The 18,395-nt window shown below is 41.3% G+C and overlaps 2 protein-coding genes across 6 annotated transcripts in view; one reads left to right on the top strand and one right to left on the bottom strand.

The window, feature by feature from the left end:
• The window catches only part of LOC128687899 (uncharacterized), a 29,492-nt gene extending 23,794 nt beyond the window's left edge, over nucleotides 1–5,698 (bottom strand). Inside the window, exon 1 of one of the 5 annotated variants that reach the window (XM_070083572.1) lies at nucleotides 5,659–5,698. Coding sequence is in view for 1 of the 5 variants with exons in the window: in XM_070083570.1 (XP_069939671.1) it covers nucleotides 34–36 (3 nt within the window). In the remaining 4 variants the exon portion in view is untranslated. Of the gene's footprint in view, nucleotides 1–33; nucleotides 53–3,684; nucleotides 3,825–4,219; nucleotides 4,341–5,658 lie in introns of those variants that run through there. The other 4 variants (XM_070083573.1, XM_070083575.1, XM_070083571.1 and 1 more) reach the window with 4 other exon arrangements.
• Nucleotides 3,715–17,850, top strand: LOC128687869 (uncharacterized). Its single transcript, XM_070083569.1, has 6 exons — nucleotides 3,715–3,871; nucleotides 4,203–4,399; nucleotides 9,112–9,303; nucleotides 12,145–12,243; nucleotides 14,327–14,494; nucleotides 15,804–17,850. The coding sequence occupies exons 1-6, from the start codon at nucleotides 3,715–3,717 to the stop codon at nucleotides 16,086–16,088; spliced, it is 1,098 nt and encodes a 365-aa protein (XP_069939670.1). The 3' UTR covers nucleotides 16,089–17,850.
• The last annotated feature ends 545 nt before the right edge of the window (nucleotides 17,851–18,395 follow it).

The raw sequence follows: 18,395 nt of genomic DNA, 5'->3' as shown, positions 1-18,395 counted from the left end.
TTTACAATGCTAGAACAACACTGTTTATCTCACCATTGTGAAGACGCTGTCACACTAGCCTCTAAGTCGCGCACACTTCAATTTTGGTTAGTTTTCCTGCAATTCCCTTCCTCGTGCAAGTGTTACACACACCAACAGTTGCAACTTGTCAGTACCCAGATGTTAGCAGGGATAAACTCCGGGACTGGGCTGTACCACGTCATCATCCACGTAATTGTCAGACTCAATGGACAAGTTTCCTCTAAACTCGTTGAGTTTCTCACTGCGCGCACGCACGCACACACACACACACACACACACACACACACACACACACACACACACACACACACACACACACACACACACACACACACGACGGAAGGAATAAACTCCGAAGTGTCCCTGAGAATTCAATCGAACGAGGACCAGGCAGAACTACAAAGGGATCTGGAGAGGCTGCAGGTCTGGTCCCGCTACTGGTTCTTGGAGTTCAGCCCTGCCAAGTGCAAAGTCATGAAGATTGGGGAAGGGCAAAGACGACCACAGACGGAGTACAGTCTAGGGGGCCAGAGACTACAAACCTCATTCAAGGAAAAGGATCTTGGGGTGAGTTTAACACCAGGCACATCTCCTGAGGCGCACATCAACCAAATAACTGCGGCAGTATACGGGCGCCTGGCAAACCTGAGAACAGCATTCTGACATCTTAATAAGGAGTCATTCAGGACCCTATACACTGTGTACATTAGGCCTATACTGGAGTATGAAGCACCAGTTTGGAACCCTCAGCTAGCCAAGCATGTAAGGAAACTAGAGAAAGTGCAAAGGTTTGCACCAAGACTAGTCCCGGAGCTAAGGGGTATGTCCTACGAGAGGGGGAAATCAACCTGACGACACTGGAAGACAGGAGAGAGAGGGGGGTATAAGATAACAACATATAAAATACTGAGAGAAATAGACAAGGTGGAGAGAGACAGGATGTTCCAGAGATGGGACACAGCAACAAGGGGTCACAGTTGGAAGTTGAAGACTCAGATGAACCACAGGGATGTCAGGAAGTATTTCTTCAGCCAGAGTTATCAAGAAGTTGAATAGTCTGGGAAGTGATGCAGTGGAGGCAGGATCTATACATAGCCTTAAGGAGAGGTATGATAAAGCTCACTGAGCGGGGCCAGGAGCCGAGACTCGACCCCTGCAACCACAACTAGGTGAGTACACACACACAAAAGGATACCAGGTGTTAGTCGATGTTTGTGTAGCAAGCTGAATATAAGCTGCTGGTTTAATATAGTATAATACAGACAAATACAAAGTTCTAAACATTGGACAGGAAAATAACCATGCCACATATAAACTAAATAATGTAGACCTTAATATTACCGATTGCGAAAAGGATCTGGGAGTTCTGGTTAGCAGTAATTTAAAACCAAGACAACAGTGCATTAGTGTTCGCAATAAAGCGAACAGAATCCTTGGCCTCATATCATGAAGCATAAATAATAGAAGTCCTCAGGTTGTTTTTTCAACTATATATCCTTGGTTAGGCCTCACCCAGATTATGCTGCACAGTTTTGGTCACCGTATTACTGAATGGATATAAATGATCTTGAAAACGTACAAAGGAGGATGACAAAGTTGATCCCATGTATTAGAAATCTTCCTTATGAGGATAGGCTAAGGGCCCTGAATCTGCACTCTAGAAAGGCGCCCCTCAAGGAAGGTTCCTTGATGTTGGTGAGGGGCTCTTGATTTAGGGAATTGGATCTGTGCTCCAGTTCCCCGAATTAAGCCTGAATGCCTTCCACCCCCCCCCCAGGCGCTGTATAATCCTCCGGGTTTAGCGCTTCCCCCTTGATTATAATAATAATAATCTAGAAAGGCGTAGAATTAAGGGGGATATGACTACGGTGTATAAATGGAAAACAGGAATAAAGGGGATGTAAACAGTACTAAAAATATCTAGTCAAGACAGGAAAAATTCAGGTTCAGGAAGGATATAGGAAAGCACTGGTTTGGTAATAGAGTTGTGGATGAGTGGAACAAATTCCCAAGTACAGTTATAGAGGCTAAAACGTTGTGTAGTTTTAAAAATAGGTTAGATAAATATACGAGTGGGTGTGGGTGGGTGTGACTTGGACCTGACTAGCTTGTGCTACTGGGTCAGATGCCGTGCTCCTTTTTTAAGTGAATATGACCTGACCTGACTAGGTTAGCGCATTACCTTAAGCCGGTAAGAGACTCGGACCTGCCTCGCATGGGCCAGTAGGCCTGCTGAGGTGTTCCTTCTTTCCATGTTATGTCAGATGTTCAGTACGAGCGAGGAGAAAGAGGCATTCCAGGAAATATATTCTGATAAGTTTTCCTCGTGGAAGTTGGGAGGAAAAAGCTTCCAAAATCAATTTTCCATAAAAACGAACAGTTATCCCTTGAATAATATATCATTGTTTTCATTTAAACAGAGGAAGCGCTAAACCCCTAGGAAACAGCGCCTGGGGAATGAAAGGCAATCAACTTTGATCCAAGGAAAGTGAGGATAAATCTAGTTCATTGGATCAAGAGCCCCTAACCGGCATCCAGACACGAGCCCCTAACCGGCATCAAGGGAGTCATTAAAACACTGTCCTAAATCTCGGAAAGAAAAATGGATTACCGGGTAAATCTCAAGAGCCGAGACAATGAGAGTTGACTGCCACGGTGGCAGCGCTGAGAGAGAGGCTGTATTATCACCAGCGAGGCTGCTGCTGCTGCTGCTGCTGCTGCTGCTGCTGCTGCTGCTGCTGCTGCTGCTGCTGTCACCAGTCACTCTCTAGTAACCAGTTAACACCACAGGTGTCTCTACTATGTGCATGTTGATGTGCGAGAACTGTGCTGATATATATGCGAGTACTGTATTGTGATATGTGCAAGTACTGTACTGTGATACGTGCAAGTACTGTTTACCTGGAGTTTACCTGGAGAGAGTTCCGGGGGTCAACGCCCCCGCGGCCCGGTCTGTGACCAGGTCTCATGGTGGATCAGAGCCTGATCAACCAGGCTGTTACTGCTGACTGCACGCAATCAAACGTACGAGCCACAGCCCGGCTGGTCAGGTACCGACTTTAGGTGCTTGTCCAGTGCCTGCTTGAAGACAGCCAGGGGTCTATTGGTAATCCCCCTTATGCATGCTGGGAGGCAATTGAACAGTCTTGGGCCCCGGACACTTACTGTGTTGTTTCTCAAGTGTACTCGTGGCACCCCTGCTTTTCAGTCAGAAACAAGTGACCTCTGCTAATTATTATTATTATAATCTAAAAGAAGCGCTAAGCCGCAAGGGCTATACAGCGACCTCTGCTAAGAAAATTAGATCTTCATGCAATCATAGCCAGCCTAAAAAATGTACTTCCTCTGTTTTATATATAATGGTAGCAGCAGCTTGAGATAATATGGTAATGGCTCCTAACATCATGATATAATCAAAACCAAGTGCTAAACCCACTTGGGTCATGCAGCGCTGCTACATTAATAAGTTTACTTCTTTCAATAACCCACTGAACTGGAATTCATTATAGTGTTCATCTGTGGCAATGCGTTTTAGTTCAAGTTCTTAAAAGTAGTTTCCTTGGCTGGAATGTGATTACCTCCCATTCCACAAGTTTTGTGTGACCCCCATAGATTTAGCGCTTCCCTTAAATATAATTAAAAGTAGAGCTAATTTGTCCTTACATTACAGGTGCTGGATATTTAAGAGGTGTTATGGAGTGCTGGGGTGGGAGAAGAGCACAACACATGCGGTGTGAAGGGCTACATGTCAGCAGTGTGGTGGTGCTCGTGGCGCTTGGGACAATGGCTTACTACATCACTAGTCACCTGCCTACACCCCTGACCTGGTTCACACCCTCATGTACACTAGGTTAGTATTCAACTACACTTCAGTGGTTAAGGTGCTTAAATTTCTTAACCTAATGATAACTCATACTGCTGACTCCCATTCCCTCCATAGTTGACTGACACTTAGGTCAATTAAAGTTCAATTTTTTTCTCAATTTCCTATTTAATGAATCCTGAAAAAAATTAACTATGTTCGAGCAATGGGTCAAGCCAACGTTGTGGTACCCTCACCGACTACAAAATCAGTTTAAAAGTTATTTAACCCCTCGACATGGCTAGTCCACAACTCAGAAAAAAAGTAAGAATACTATTTACTTAATTTTAAATAAGAATGTATGTGGCTTTTACATTAGAATGTGTGGAGACGTACTTCGCTGGCAAGAACAGCTTGGGGAATCCTGCTCTGATACCAGTGTTGAGGGACAAGTACCTTCACCCTCCCCCGGCCACTCCTAACACTGAGGGGTTCGACATCTACCGTCCTCCATGGAGAGAACTTCTGAACTGGTACAAAGTCCAAGAAACCCTCAAAGAACTGTGGGAAGACCAGGTATATTCTTCCTAGAAGTAGGTTGCGGTACCTGGTAGGCTTTAAGAGGGTCGAAATTTGCAGTAGTGTTCGTCAAGCCTAGGAGGTGAAGTACACCTAAGAAAGTCTGCTGATACTGGTAGTGGGTGACGTACAGATACTGGTGGTGAGTGACGTACAGATACTGGTGGTGGGTGACGTACAGATGCTGGTAGTGACGTACAGATACTGGTAGTGGGTGACGTACAGATACTGGTGGTGGGTGACGTACAGATACTGGTGGTGAATGACGTACAGATACTGGTGGTGACGTACAGATACTGGTGGTGGGTGACGTACAGATACTGGTGGTGGGTGACGTACAAATACTGGTAGTGGGTGACGTACAGATACTGATGGTGAGTGACGTACAGATACTTGTGGTGGGTGACGTACAGATACTGGTGGCGAGTGACGTACAGATACTGGTAGTGACGTACAGATACTGGTAGTGACGTACAGATACTGGTGGTGGGTGACGTACAGATACTGGTGGTGAGTGACGTACAGATACTGGTGGTGGGTGACGTACAGATACTGGTGGTGGGTGACGTACAGACACTGGTGGTGGGTGACGTACAGATACTGGTGGTGAGTGACGTACAGACACTGGTGGTGGGTGACGTACAGATACTGGTGGTGGGTGACGTACAGATACTGGTAATGTGAGTGACATAATAATGGTATGGGTGACATAGCTAAGAAAAATTAACTTTCTGGCTCTTGGGAGGTTTGAAGGCCAGGGCGAGACAATTATTAATAATTATCAATTATTTATTTTTTACATTAATGGGGAGCGATAACCCATAATGGGTCATACAGTGCCTGGGGGAATGAGAGGTAATCATATTAGATATAAGGAAAGGGGGGGGGGGAGGGTTTGGTTCTAATTTCTTGAATCAAAGATGCCCTTGAGGGGCATGTAGCTTGACAGATACCAAGAGGATAGACTTCAGTGGTATCACGAAACTACAATTTTCATGTAAACCGGTTTAAAAAATATAAATAATAATTTTACGTATAGGTCATTTTGGACCCAATCCACTAATTTCATAAATTTTAAAAATTCCGATTGACAGTAATCGCTAAGACACATCCTAACCGATTCTTCATGAAAACCAATTATTTAAAATTATAAAAACAAAAACTACTTATTATGGTGATTTTCGAATAACAATTCTATCAATAAAAGCGTCATTGCAAACGCTCAAAAAAGTGAAAACAACGAGAACTAAAATAACCTTTCAACCACTGCCGAGGTCGGCGACGCACTGAAGGGGATCTCCATCTTTTCAGCACATCATCTGTGGTTGGTTGGTTAATGAGGTTTAAAGCCTGTCGACTACACTAGGATCATTAAGGCTTCAAATAACCTTTCAACCACCAGATAAGACTACTTTAATCTATAAAATAGCGTTTAAGTAAACTTAGCATACGCCCGGTGGCCTGGTGGCTAAAGCTCCCACTTCACACACGGAGGGCCCGGGTTCGATTCCCGGCGGGTGGAAACATTTCGACACGTTTCCTTACACCTGTTGTCCTGTTCACCTAACAGTAAATAGGTACCTGGGTGTTAGTCGACTGGTGTGGGTCGCATCCTGGGGGACAAGATTAAGGACCCCAATGGAAATAGGTTAGACAGTCCTCGATGACGCACTGACTTTCTTGGGTTATCCTGGGTGGCTAACCCTCCGGGGTTAAAAATCCGAACGAAATCTTATCTTATATGCGCTGAAATACACCTCGGGGTATTTATCCTGTACTCATATCTACATGTTGCAGGGGTTGATTCTCAGCTCCTGTACTTACCTATTTGTGGTTGTGGGGCAGATTCACAGCTCCTGGCCCCACCTCTTCGCTGGTCGCTACTAGGACCACTCTCTCCCTGTTCCGTGAGCTTTATCGTACCTCTTCTTAAAGCTATGTATGGATCCTGCCTCCACTACATTACTAACCAGATTGTTCCCCTTCCTAACAACTCTATGACTGAAGAAATACTTCCTAAAATCCCTGTGACTCATCTGAGTCTTCAGTTTCCAGTTGTGACCCCTTGCCATCTCAAACATCCAGTCCCTATCCACATTTTCAGTTCCTCTCAGTATTTTATATGTGGTTATTATGTCTTCCCCCATCCCTCCTGTCCTCCAGTGTCGTCAGGTCGATTTCCCTTATCCCCTCCTCGTAGGACATACTCCTTAGCTCCGTGACGAGTCTTGTTGCAAACCTTTGCACTTTCACTAATTTCTTGACGTGCTTGACCATGTGGGTTCCATACTGGTGCTGATTATTTCAATACACTTCTGACGTACACGGTGTACAGAGTCATGAACGATTCCTTACTAATGTGTCGAAACGCTATTCTTAGGTTTGCTAGGCGCCCGTATGCTGCAGCAGTTATTTGGTTGATGTGCGCCTCAGGAGATGCGCTTGGTATTATACCCACCCCAAGATCCTTTTCCTTGAGTGAGGTTTGCAGTCTTTGGCCTTGCCCAGTCTTCATGACTTAACACTTCGTGGGATTGAACTCCAGGAGCCAGTTGCTTGACCAAGCTTGCAGCCTCTCAAGATCCCTTTGTAGTCCTACCTGAACTTCATCCGTATGAATTCTTCGGATTAACTTGACATCGTCTGCAAACAGGAACACCTCTAAATCATTCACATATACCAGAAACAGCATCGGCCCTAGGGCTGATCCCTGTGAAACCCCGCTCGTCACAGGCGCCCACTCTGACACGTCACGTACCAGCACTCGTTGTTTCCTTCCTGTCAGGTATTCTCTGATCCATTGCAGTGCCTTTCCTATTATACCTGCCTGCTTCTCTAGCTTTTGCACTACTCTCTTATGTGGAACTGTCGAAAGCCTTCTTACAGTCCAGGAAAATGCAATATACCCCCCATCCCCTCCCTCTCGTTTTACTTCTGTCATCTTATCGTAAAACTCCGGTAAGTTTGTGACATAGGATTTGTCATCGTGTATTGGTGCTCCACTATTCGTTTTCCGATAATCTTCTCCATGATTTTTGCATACTATATGTCAGTGACACTGGTTTGTAGTTTAATGTTGTCTGTCTCCTTTCTTAAAAATTGGGACTACATTTTCTGTCTTCCACACCTCAGGTAGTTGCCCTGTTTCGATAAATGTATTGAAGATTGTTGTTAGTGATACACACAGTGGCTCTGCTCCCTCTCTCAGGACCCATGGAGAGATGTTATCCGGTCCCACCGCTTTTGAGGTATCCAGTTCACTTAGCAGCCTCTTCACCTCCTCCTCGGTTGTGTGTATTGTGTCCAGCACTTGGTGTTCCCCACCATTCTGGCTTTCTGGAGTCCTCTCTGTCAAAACTGAAATTAATTCCTTAAATCTCGTGTTGAACTCTGCACATACTCGTTGGTCGTGTCTTTTGATCTCTCCTTCCTTCCTCAGCCTGATTACCTAGTCTTTGATTGTTGTTTTCCTCCTGATATGGCTGTACAACAGCTTTGGGTCAGATCTGGTTTTCGATGCTGTCATTCTCGTATTGCCGCTGGGTCTCCCTGCTTTACTGTGCATATTCGTTTCTTGCTCTTCGACTAATGTCCTTATTTTCCTGGGTTCTTTGTCTTCTATACTTTTTTTTTTCATTTTCAAACGTCCTTAGTTTTGGCTTTACACATGTGGGTGAACCAAGGGCTCGTTCTGGTCTTCCCATTGTTTCTGTTGCCTTTGAGTATGAACCTCTCTGCCTCCTTGTATTTTGTTGTCCTGTACCATCTGTGACGTGTTGGTTAGTTAATTAGATTTAAAAGCAATCAACTACACGGAGGTCATGAAGACTTCATGTAACCTGTTCGCCACTAATCAAGAACAATTAATTCTTAAAATATGAATTAAAGTAAGCTCTCAGTATAGATATACATTCAGAGATACAACACTCGGTGAATAATATAATGTTCAGTGTGGTGTGGAGGGGACGGCTCGCCTGGTTACAAGTGTTACCATTGTGTAATATACAAAAATTAGTATTTACATGTGAAAAATTCAAACTGACACAAATAATCACAACATTGTGACGACGTCATCATTGCCAATTCGTAATTAGGCAGAACATTACAGATGTCCAAGTTGCTTACTCCTTGGAGAATTTTAATTGCCTGATTCATAGTTTTTAATACTTTATTTTTATAAAATGTCATCCTCTTTTTTTCAAACTATGCTCGTGGGGTGTTGGTGGTGGTCAGGGTGAAGTACAAGACCGAGATAACTTACAGGTTCCTGGGGTGTTGGTGGTGGTCAGGGTGAAGTACAAGACCGAGATAACTTACAGGTTCCTGGGGTGTTGGTGGTGGTCAGGGTGAAGTACAAGACCGAGATAACTTACAGGTTCCTGGGGTGTTGGTGGTGGTCAGGGTGAAGTACAAGACCGAGATAACTTACAGGTTCCTGGGGTGTTGGTGGTGGTCAGGGTGAAGTACAAGACCGAGATAACTTACAGGTTCCTGGGTGTTGGTCGTAGTGACATAACACAATTTCCTAGGGTGTTGGTGGTGGTCAGGGTGAGGCACAATATATTGAGATAACTTAACCTACAGGGTCCTGGGGTGTTAGTGGAGATGGAGGTACAGGTCACTAGAAACATTAAATTACAGAAAATTATGTGGCCGAGAATTTTCTGCTGCTTTAACATATTGTGAAATTCTTATTTTATTAACTTAAGGGTCCAGGGGTGTTCGTGGAGGTCGGGGCAGTGGATGGTGAGTTCATGAGTCAGACTCTGGTCCTGGAGAAGAATCTGAGCTGGACAGGTCTCCTGATCGAGCCAGATCCTCGTTCCTACCGCATTCTACAGGAGCGCCGCCGCAATGCTTGGACCTCCCCCACCTGCGTCTACCCCAACACTCCCAGTGCGGTATGTCAGTACCTTGTTTATACAAACAAATTTAATTTTCATGCAAAATCTGCGGACATAACACCGCAAAGGATGCAGATTATCATTATTACATAAGGGGAATAGGTAATTGAGGGAATAGGTAATTAGGATCGATCCAAGGAAGGAGATGAAAAGTCCAATTCCTTGGCTCAATAACTTCTCATCAGTATCAATAAACCTTCCTTTAGGGGAAGGATGCAGTAGAGCAATGACACAGATTATAGCCCAGTAGCTATAATATCGTATATTTAATACTTTGAGGGTGTTGTGTCATCTTAATGATTTTATAAAAACCACGGAACTAGTCTCAAGCTTAGTGGCCGGAGGAACAAGCCTCCACCACTCAATGAGATGAATTACTCAAGCGGGTTCAAGTGGCAGTGTAACTGATGCAGTTTAGTAAGTAAGTAAGTAAGTAAATTTATTCAGGTATACACAATACAGTTACATAGAATTATCATACATAGCAGCATATGTGTAGAGAACCTAGGATAACCCAAAAAAGTCAGACAGAGTGACTTATTTCCATTGGGGTCCTTTTACCTTATTATTATAATATAAAGGTTATAATATTTTCTTATTATTCTATAATGAAGATAACATCTTATTATCATACTAAAAAGACTATCTACTACACGAGGGTCATTAAGACTATCTACAATACGAGGGTCATTAAGACTATCTACTACCCGAGGGTCATTACGACTATCTACAATACGAGGGTCATTACTAGGAATAAGGTAAAATTTACACGTATTTTAGCTAAAAAACAGAAAATCATTCCCCTCCCTTTCTGTTGCTTCATTCATCAGACACTTTTTGGCAGTCTTCTTGAACTGGTTCAAGCTATGACTGGCCTTGACATTTGTGGGTAGTCTGTTCCATTCCAATAAAAATGCGTGAAGTGTCTCTGTGACACGTCATTAGACTGACTTATTTTCGTTAGGGTCCTTTAAACCTCTCTCTCCCAGGATGCGATCCACGCCATTTGACTAACACCCAGGTATCCACTTACTGCTAGGTGAATAGAAGTACTAAGAATAAATAATGCCTGTATCTACTCGTCCGGGGAAAGGGGGTCGATCTCTCACATTGTGTGAGGTGCCAGTTAAGCCACGATGATACACTTACGGGTATCCTAAAGACAAAGTAATTTTTATGTGCCCATAGCATGTACTTAACGATACTGGAGGGTCAGTGAATTGAATGTAAACGTTTCTTTTGTTGATGGTTCTGTTCACCAATCCACTGGTGCAGCTGGTAGTGCTGCTGTTGTCGTACAGAGTGATGGCTCTCTTAAAGAAATTGGAGCACGCATCAATAATTGGGCCTCTACCCTTCAGACAGAACTGTTTGCCATACTCCTTGCACTGAAATGCATCTATGTATCAAAGATTGACAGTTTAATTGTAACTGATTCTCTGTCATCCATAAATGCTCTCAACTCATTAAGCATAAATTGTGGCATGCTTGTGTCAGAAGCCAGACACAGGTATGGTAGGATTGTGGACAGTGGAGTCAGAGTGCACATGCTGTGGATTCCATCTCACATTGGTCTTCAGATGCATGATAGAACTGATAAATTGGCTAAGCTGTATGCTTTCAAAGAGGGAGTAGATTACAATCTTGGCTTGTCAGGTAGTAGTTTGAGAACAATAATACGAAAAGAACTTCAGCTGAATTTTATGGACTTAAGGCTCAGGGAGATTGACACCAGTGAGTCCATCTATCATCATTCTATCATGCAGGAGGAGCCACATGTCTATGGTGCATCCAACAAAATAAGCAGACTCTTGGATGTCACTACCGCCCGGCTCCGGCTGGGTTACAAGTATCTTTGGCAGGTTAAATCACCACCACCAGATGTAGACCAAACGAAATGTAAACTTTGCCAGATGGATTATTGTCACACCCTGCGTCATTATGTACTGGAGTGCGATAAAATTAATGAATTTAGAAACAACTCACTCAGAAGTGTTCAAGAAATGGCTAAGTATTTTATCCACAGTGGTATATTACAGACCATTCTGGAGAAATACCCTGACTTTGCTAGCTGTAAATAAAGCATTACCACATGTGTGCATGTGTGTGTGTGTGTGTGTGTGTGTGTGTGTGTGTGTGTGTGTGTGTGTGTGTGTGAGTATGAGTGTGTGTGTGTATGAGTGTGAGTGTGTGTATGAGTGTGTGTGAGTATGAGTGTGTGTGCGTGTGTGTATGAGTTTGTGTGTGTGTGTGTGTGTGTGTGTTTATGTGTGTGTGTGTATGAATTTGTATGTGTGTGTGTGTGTGTGTGTGTGTGTGTGTGAGAGAGAGAGAGACTCAGCAATCAACATTTGCACCAATAACTCACTACAGTTGTGACCGGGTGTGGAAGTGTGAATTGCTCATTACTCTAAAATTTGTTCATGATTGCAGCCATGTATAAACGTAAGTAACCATTCTTACAGTATTCATTACCTTTGTAACTTGTGAGTTCATTACCTTTGTAACTTGTGAGTTCATTACCTTGTACCTAGTTCAGCCATCAAAACTTTGGAGCCCGGTCCCTGGACCCATTGTGTACCTCTGTAATCTGTAAATACCTTTGTAACTTGTAATGATTGTGACTAGACCTACCTGGAGTTCATTACCTTTGTAAATTGTGAGTTCATTACCTTTGTAAATTGTGAGTTCATTGCCTCTGTAGCTTGCTCAGCTATCAAAACTTTGAGGCCCAGTCCCTGGACCCATTATGTACCTCTGTAATCTGTGTCTGTACCCCTTGTATATTTTCATTTTTTGTGAAGCAGGACCTGACAGTTTTCTGTGGTTGTGTTTCAGTATACACTATGGATGAGGGATCTCATAGAAGACCTTCCCCAGGAGCTACAGGGTCTCGTCATGGCCAGAAGTAAATTATCTCACGAAACAACATTAATGGTAAGTCTCTTAGTCCCTGTTTAAGAATACCTAATTGCAGTCTAGAAAGAGCAAACCGTTTTATTAAAATATACGTTTTTAAGCCAGTATACCACAATAAAAGTTTCATTGCTACTAGTATCCACACAAGACAGGACTCCCAGTAATGAGTCTAAGTTTGACAAATTCAGATTTAGAAAGAATATAAGGAAGTACTGGTTTGTCAGTCGAATTAGATGAGTAGGAAAAACCTCCCAAGAGCGTCATTGAGGCAAGAACCTTGAGTAAGGTGGGTGTGGTTAAGTGCGAGTTGGACCTGCATAGCCTGGGCCAATATGCTTTCTTCAATGTTCCTTCATTCTTATGCTCTTATATCTACCACTTTTCACGTCTTTAACATCATAATATTTATAAGTGAAGTTAGAAGTATCAGTAATACCAAAGGTCACGTTTATTCACTCTTTACACTGAACATAGAGTTTATATATGGCCGTAGAGTACCTTGTAGAGCAGTCTAGCTGAACTTTATACGAATTGTTCACCCGGAGTTTTGGTAATACAGAATAACCCAAGAAAGCCAATTAGTGGAAATAAATGGTATAAAATACCGACACAATGGCAATATAAACACAAATGCAGTATAATGTGATCCTTTATTGACTACGTTTCGCCCACACAGTGGGCTTTTTCAAGTCACAAACACGCAGGCTTCTTCCTGCGTGCACTCAGAATCTGCAGCAACGAGTTCCTTGAGGAAGAATGCACTATAATTGAACAGGTATTTTCCAAACTCCACTATCCTCGTCACTTCATCAGAGACTGCAGACGGCGAGCACTAAACATCTTCAACACACCCAGAGAAGACACTGCCGAGAAGAGATACATAGAGATACATTGCCAAACATGTTTCCAACATCTTTGCCAAAACATCATTCCAAGTATCTACCTCCACAACCACGACCATCAAGGACATCACCAGTAGTAGGCAGGACAAGCCTCCATCCTCTGCAGGGGTATACATAATCCCTTGTAATGACTGCAACAAGTTATACGTGGGCGAAACATCAAGGGACCTCCAAACACGTATTTCAGAACACCAATACGCAAGCAGGTCTGACGACACAAGGAATGCCTGCGTACAACACCGTAATTCACACAACCACTTGATAAACTACAGAAACTCAAGACTTATCGCCACAGAAGACAACACCCAATACCGAAGAATCCTGGAATCATCACTTATTTCTATATCCGACAACTTCAACCAGAATAGTGGCTTCTATAACATAGCTGAACCACTTGCCAAGAAACTTCTTCATCGCTATCCCACATAAGAACACTGTAGAAGGTCTGCTCACAAACTTGTCCAGTCTCCTTTCCAAGCTACCCAAGTTTTTAGACTCTACAACCCAACTCGGTACATCATCAGATGCAGCATTCTTCACCTGACCTCAGCCGGACTATAAATACTCGCGTTCCTTCCACCCCAGGTAGTTCTGTTTGTGACTTGAAAAAGCCCACTGTGTGGGCGAAACGTAGTCAATAAAGGATCACATTATACTGCATTTGTGTTTATATTGCCAAAGCCAATTAGTGCTGCTTATTTCATTTGGAGTACCCTGGGGCCTCTTCCCAATGATGTGACCCCACAAGTTCATCAGTGTCTTTTCCCACATACAAGCCCCTATTAACTACTAGGTGAGCAGATTAGAAACTAATACGTTTTACTAGAGAAAGTAAACTAAGTTTTGTAGTAGCCAGACTACACCTGGCCTCCAACACTTATTATACTACAACGGTCTTATTCTTAACGATAATGAGCTGGAATAAGCTAGCTCATTATGTCAAGGCCAGTCATAGTAAAGCTCAATTTCAGAATGGAGGTAAATAATATCTAACATATGAAGCTACAGAAAAGAAGACAAGCTATTTTTTGTATTGTTAAGACATGAACAAACAAGATTCAATAGTGTAGCAGTGATCATACGTATATGCTTTTGTTTTGCTGTAATGAACCGACCTCGTATATTCAATAGACTAAATAAAGATTGGGAGACAATATATTCAAAGTACTGAAAATATGTGACTTGTTTCTATTGTGCAGGACATGCAGCAGGGCAAGTTGACGTACGTGACGTGTGTCCCACTCTCCAGACTACTGTTAGCTGCTAATATGACCCAGATCGACCTCCTCACCATCGCCACAGGGACAGAAGCTGATCAACTGAAAATCAGAGACGTCATCTTCAACTCTAAGACATTCACCGTCAAAGTGAGTCTGCTGCGACTTCCATGGAGTTGTTGCTATATATGTACGTATATGATGTAAATGGTTTAGGTAGCCATTAGGAAGGCTCTCCACAGAACTTTAGAGTAACACTGATATGAATAATTCTAGGTCTTTTGAGTCGGTTCAGAGTTCAGCTAATTTGAAGATACTCACTTCTGATCCAGACTTAAAGGTACCAGCTTAAATCTGTCTGACTAGGGTGACCACTTTATTTGGAATCAAAGGTCCCTTCATTACCCTCCAATCTCTCCACACAATTTTTCGAACTTTCGAACTGCTGCTCTAAAGGACTAGCCTCGTAACCCCCCCCCCCTTCCTTTAAACTACTGCTCTATATTATGTCTAGATCTGGGCACTAGTAATTTTTTGAAAGATCAGTCGGTTTGAGATAATTTCTGACACCCCTTAATTAATTAGATAAATGAGGCAGCTGGAATGTAGATAAGGACTTATTATTGTTTAATTTGAAAATAAGGATCAATAATAAATGATGGATAATTCGAAATAAAGAACTATAAATGCTTAATAATACACTTATATCACAACTAGGTCGTATTTTGTATTTAGTTTAGCAACAAAATTATAGCCTACAGTTAACTAGGCCTACCGTAATCCAAGAAACATTAATAAAGTCAACCTAACAAGCAGGAGACACTGAGGTGCAAGATACAGTGTCCACTGGTTGATAGGTCTTGTGCAACCAACCTGTAAGCCACCTTGAATAAATTATACTAGTAATAAATAATAGAAGAACAGATAAGTACAGTAAACTGACATAAAAGAGTACCAAAATAATTTACGAGTACCCAAGTTACTGGTAAGGGGTTTGAAAATAAGTGTCTCTTAGTCTAGAATTAAACTTTACAACGGGTAAATGTTTATTTAAACATCTGCTAAATACAAGGTATTACACAAGGGGTTAAGTATAGTAATTAAATATATGTACAAGTTGTTTGAATTGCGGTGCCTAATCTAAAAGCTATACACATAAGTGACTTAATGTGAGTCTTTCAGTGGTAACCCGGAGACAACACTGTAAGACACTCACAGGTTTAGTGTCTGTCACAACCTTCTCTTATCAACATCATTAATATTATTGCTACTATAAACATCATCATCACCAGTCACTAAAACCACATCAAACATCAATCATTAATATTATCATCATCATAACAATCACTATCAACTCTACATCAACATATAACCTCCCACAAACATTATCAGTACTCATCAACACATCACCAGCACAATTCTGGGAGAACATAAAGCCATGATCGCCTCGCTGTTACAGACGCTGCTAATCCAGTACCCGAGATCGTACTTGTTGGATCACCCGTACCCTATTATCCGTGGCTACATACACGACACTGTGCGGTCACAGCTGCTGGTGAGGCTCTACTGGCGCCTCTCAGACTGCCGACTGCTGCAGAAGGGCTCCTGTTGGAGGAGCAAGCACTACGACCTGGTCGACTCCTGCTTGATGTACCGCTGCATGGGATTTGCTACTGTCTGGACCTTTGATATGGAGTCATTGCAGACGAATAATACTCAAACTCAAGCACCCGTAACTGAATAAAAATATGTGCTCTTCGAATTTTATTTGAGAGGGAATTTCGAATCTGCATCTGGTCCCGCCTCCATGACTGCTGTGATTCCTATTACCAATTACTGGCTTCTTGGGCCTTATCATAAATCCATAGTCAATCAGTTAATCCTATTTTTTAAGAACTGTATTAAGTTTGCTTCTTTATTAGTCATTCCACTTTTCATCCATCCTAAGAATAAACAAATACATCCTAACATTTCTGTGGAAAATTGCATTTATCTGAATGTTACTAATTATGTACATAACAGTAAATGATAACAAAGATAATTATTATTTATCAATGTTACATAGACAAGTAGGAATTTGGGACACCTAGGTCGCAAAAAATGTCCCCCTTCGATACCTACCACTGTCATAACCACATGTTGCTCTGGACCTATTAATTAAATGAAATATACATACACCAGGAATACTGGTAAATATATAAATTTGTGGACTGTATATTAAAAATAAATGGTTATATATATATACACAATTACATAACAGAAGGAAAATGTATCTAAATATCACTCACCAATTTGACTGGAGATTAATGTGTATCATACTCAGAAAACCTCACTCTAACTAAATCTATGAAAATAATGCTGGCCAGAATTATACACAAATCTAGAGAGCTTATCTGAGGTTCCTGGAGCTGTCTTGTCCAGTCGTCTGATATCTCACGTTATGCAGGAATGCACATCCACCAATTTCGCCTCCTATTTGAGAGGTGTCAACACAATTTTAACCTCTAGAGCACGAAAAATTCTTCCCATTACACCAACGTTTGTACAAAATTCAAAACCAAGATGGCGAGTCTCCTGCCCAGACGCAGGCTTTCCGTTTTCTATGACGAATATTATTAAATACAGTATAGGCCATCTATTTACATATAAATACTGAATTTCTGGAAAATATATACAGTATTTTCCACAATTTCAATGATTTCTGTGTCTCAAGTTTTAACCTGTGTTCAGTTTTTCCATTTGTCTATATATATTTATCCTATTAATTTCTCATGTAATTATTTGTCATTATCATATCCATTTTTCCGCCGACGTCGTCAGGTTCAGTTTTGTCAATTTCTTCTAACAGCAATTTTTTTTTGTGTGTATGTACACAAAGTGGAAATTAGCCACAATAATATTGTGGAAAATTTTGATAATTTTCCTATTATTTATAGATAATAATTTATGGAGATAATAATGTTGTGTAACGTTGATGTGACTTTTGAAAGGCAGTAAGGTAATTAAGTGGAATTATTGTAATATTAAAAAATAATATTCTGTAAAAAATATATTACACACCTAGAAATATCACTAAATTTGAATAAAAATCTGTGTACAAAATAAGAGTTAAAAGAAGAAACAAATATGGCGTTACGGGGAGGACGGATCAGTGAATTTGTGAATATCGAATTTAATAGTGGCCGACAGAAATATTATCGGCGGCTTTTTCACTACACGATAAGTGAGAAGGAAATACATCTGGGTCTAGATATATAATAAAACAGCAGCATAAGAATATTATGGATGAAAAACAGGACATGGTAGCTGAGACGCCATATTATCTACCACATACATCGTCCAGTAATAATTAATGTGCGCCTCCTAGTGTGTATTATAAATCACACAACAGGTAAGGTATCTAGATGGTGGCTAATTTTCTAGTTGCTTTTTCTTGTTGAAGGCATCAGGTTACATCAGGGAAATAACCTGGTAATAATATATGTTCTTCAGTCAGTTGAAATAATGTTTAATAATTGAAAAAATACATGAAATAAAATATTTAAAGCTTTCAAGTTCGAATAAATTCTTTATAATTATACAGTCCACTAAATTCGCCAGTTTTACGGGCTAAATTTTCATAATATATATAAATATATATATATATATATATATATATATATATATATATATATATATATATATATATATATATATATATATAGGAACCATATGTTCCTAATCTAGGGTCCCGGAGCTAGATGGTGAGCTGAGATGGACACTGAAGGAGGGACACTGTCACCTCAGTGTCAAGTAAGTCACACATATCTCCTAGAGTTGTCTCCAGTGTCGAGGTTAATTCCAGATTGTTTTCTCGTGAAAAATCTCTCACGTAATTTCTAACAAATATAGTTGGTAAATGAAGAGTGAATAAGGGTTAATACTTGGAAAGGAGAATGGCTGCTTCACCTAGCGGAGAGATTTACATATATATATATATATATATATATATATATATATATATATATATATATATATATATGTTGGAGTGGTTGGTACTTTTGTTTAATAA

The sequence above is a fragment of the Cherax quadricarinatus genome, chromosome 10 (genome assembly GCF_038502225.1).
Source record: "Cherax quadricarinatus isolate ZL_2023a chromosome 10, ASM3850222v1, whole genome shotgun sequence".
NCBI classification, from domain to species: Eukaryota; Metazoa; Arthropoda; class Malacostraca; order Decapoda; family Parastacidae; genus Cherax; species Cherax quadricarinatus.
The sequence above is the reverse complement of the archived record's forward strand: the minus strand, read 5'-3'. Positions and strand labels throughout refer to the sequence as shown.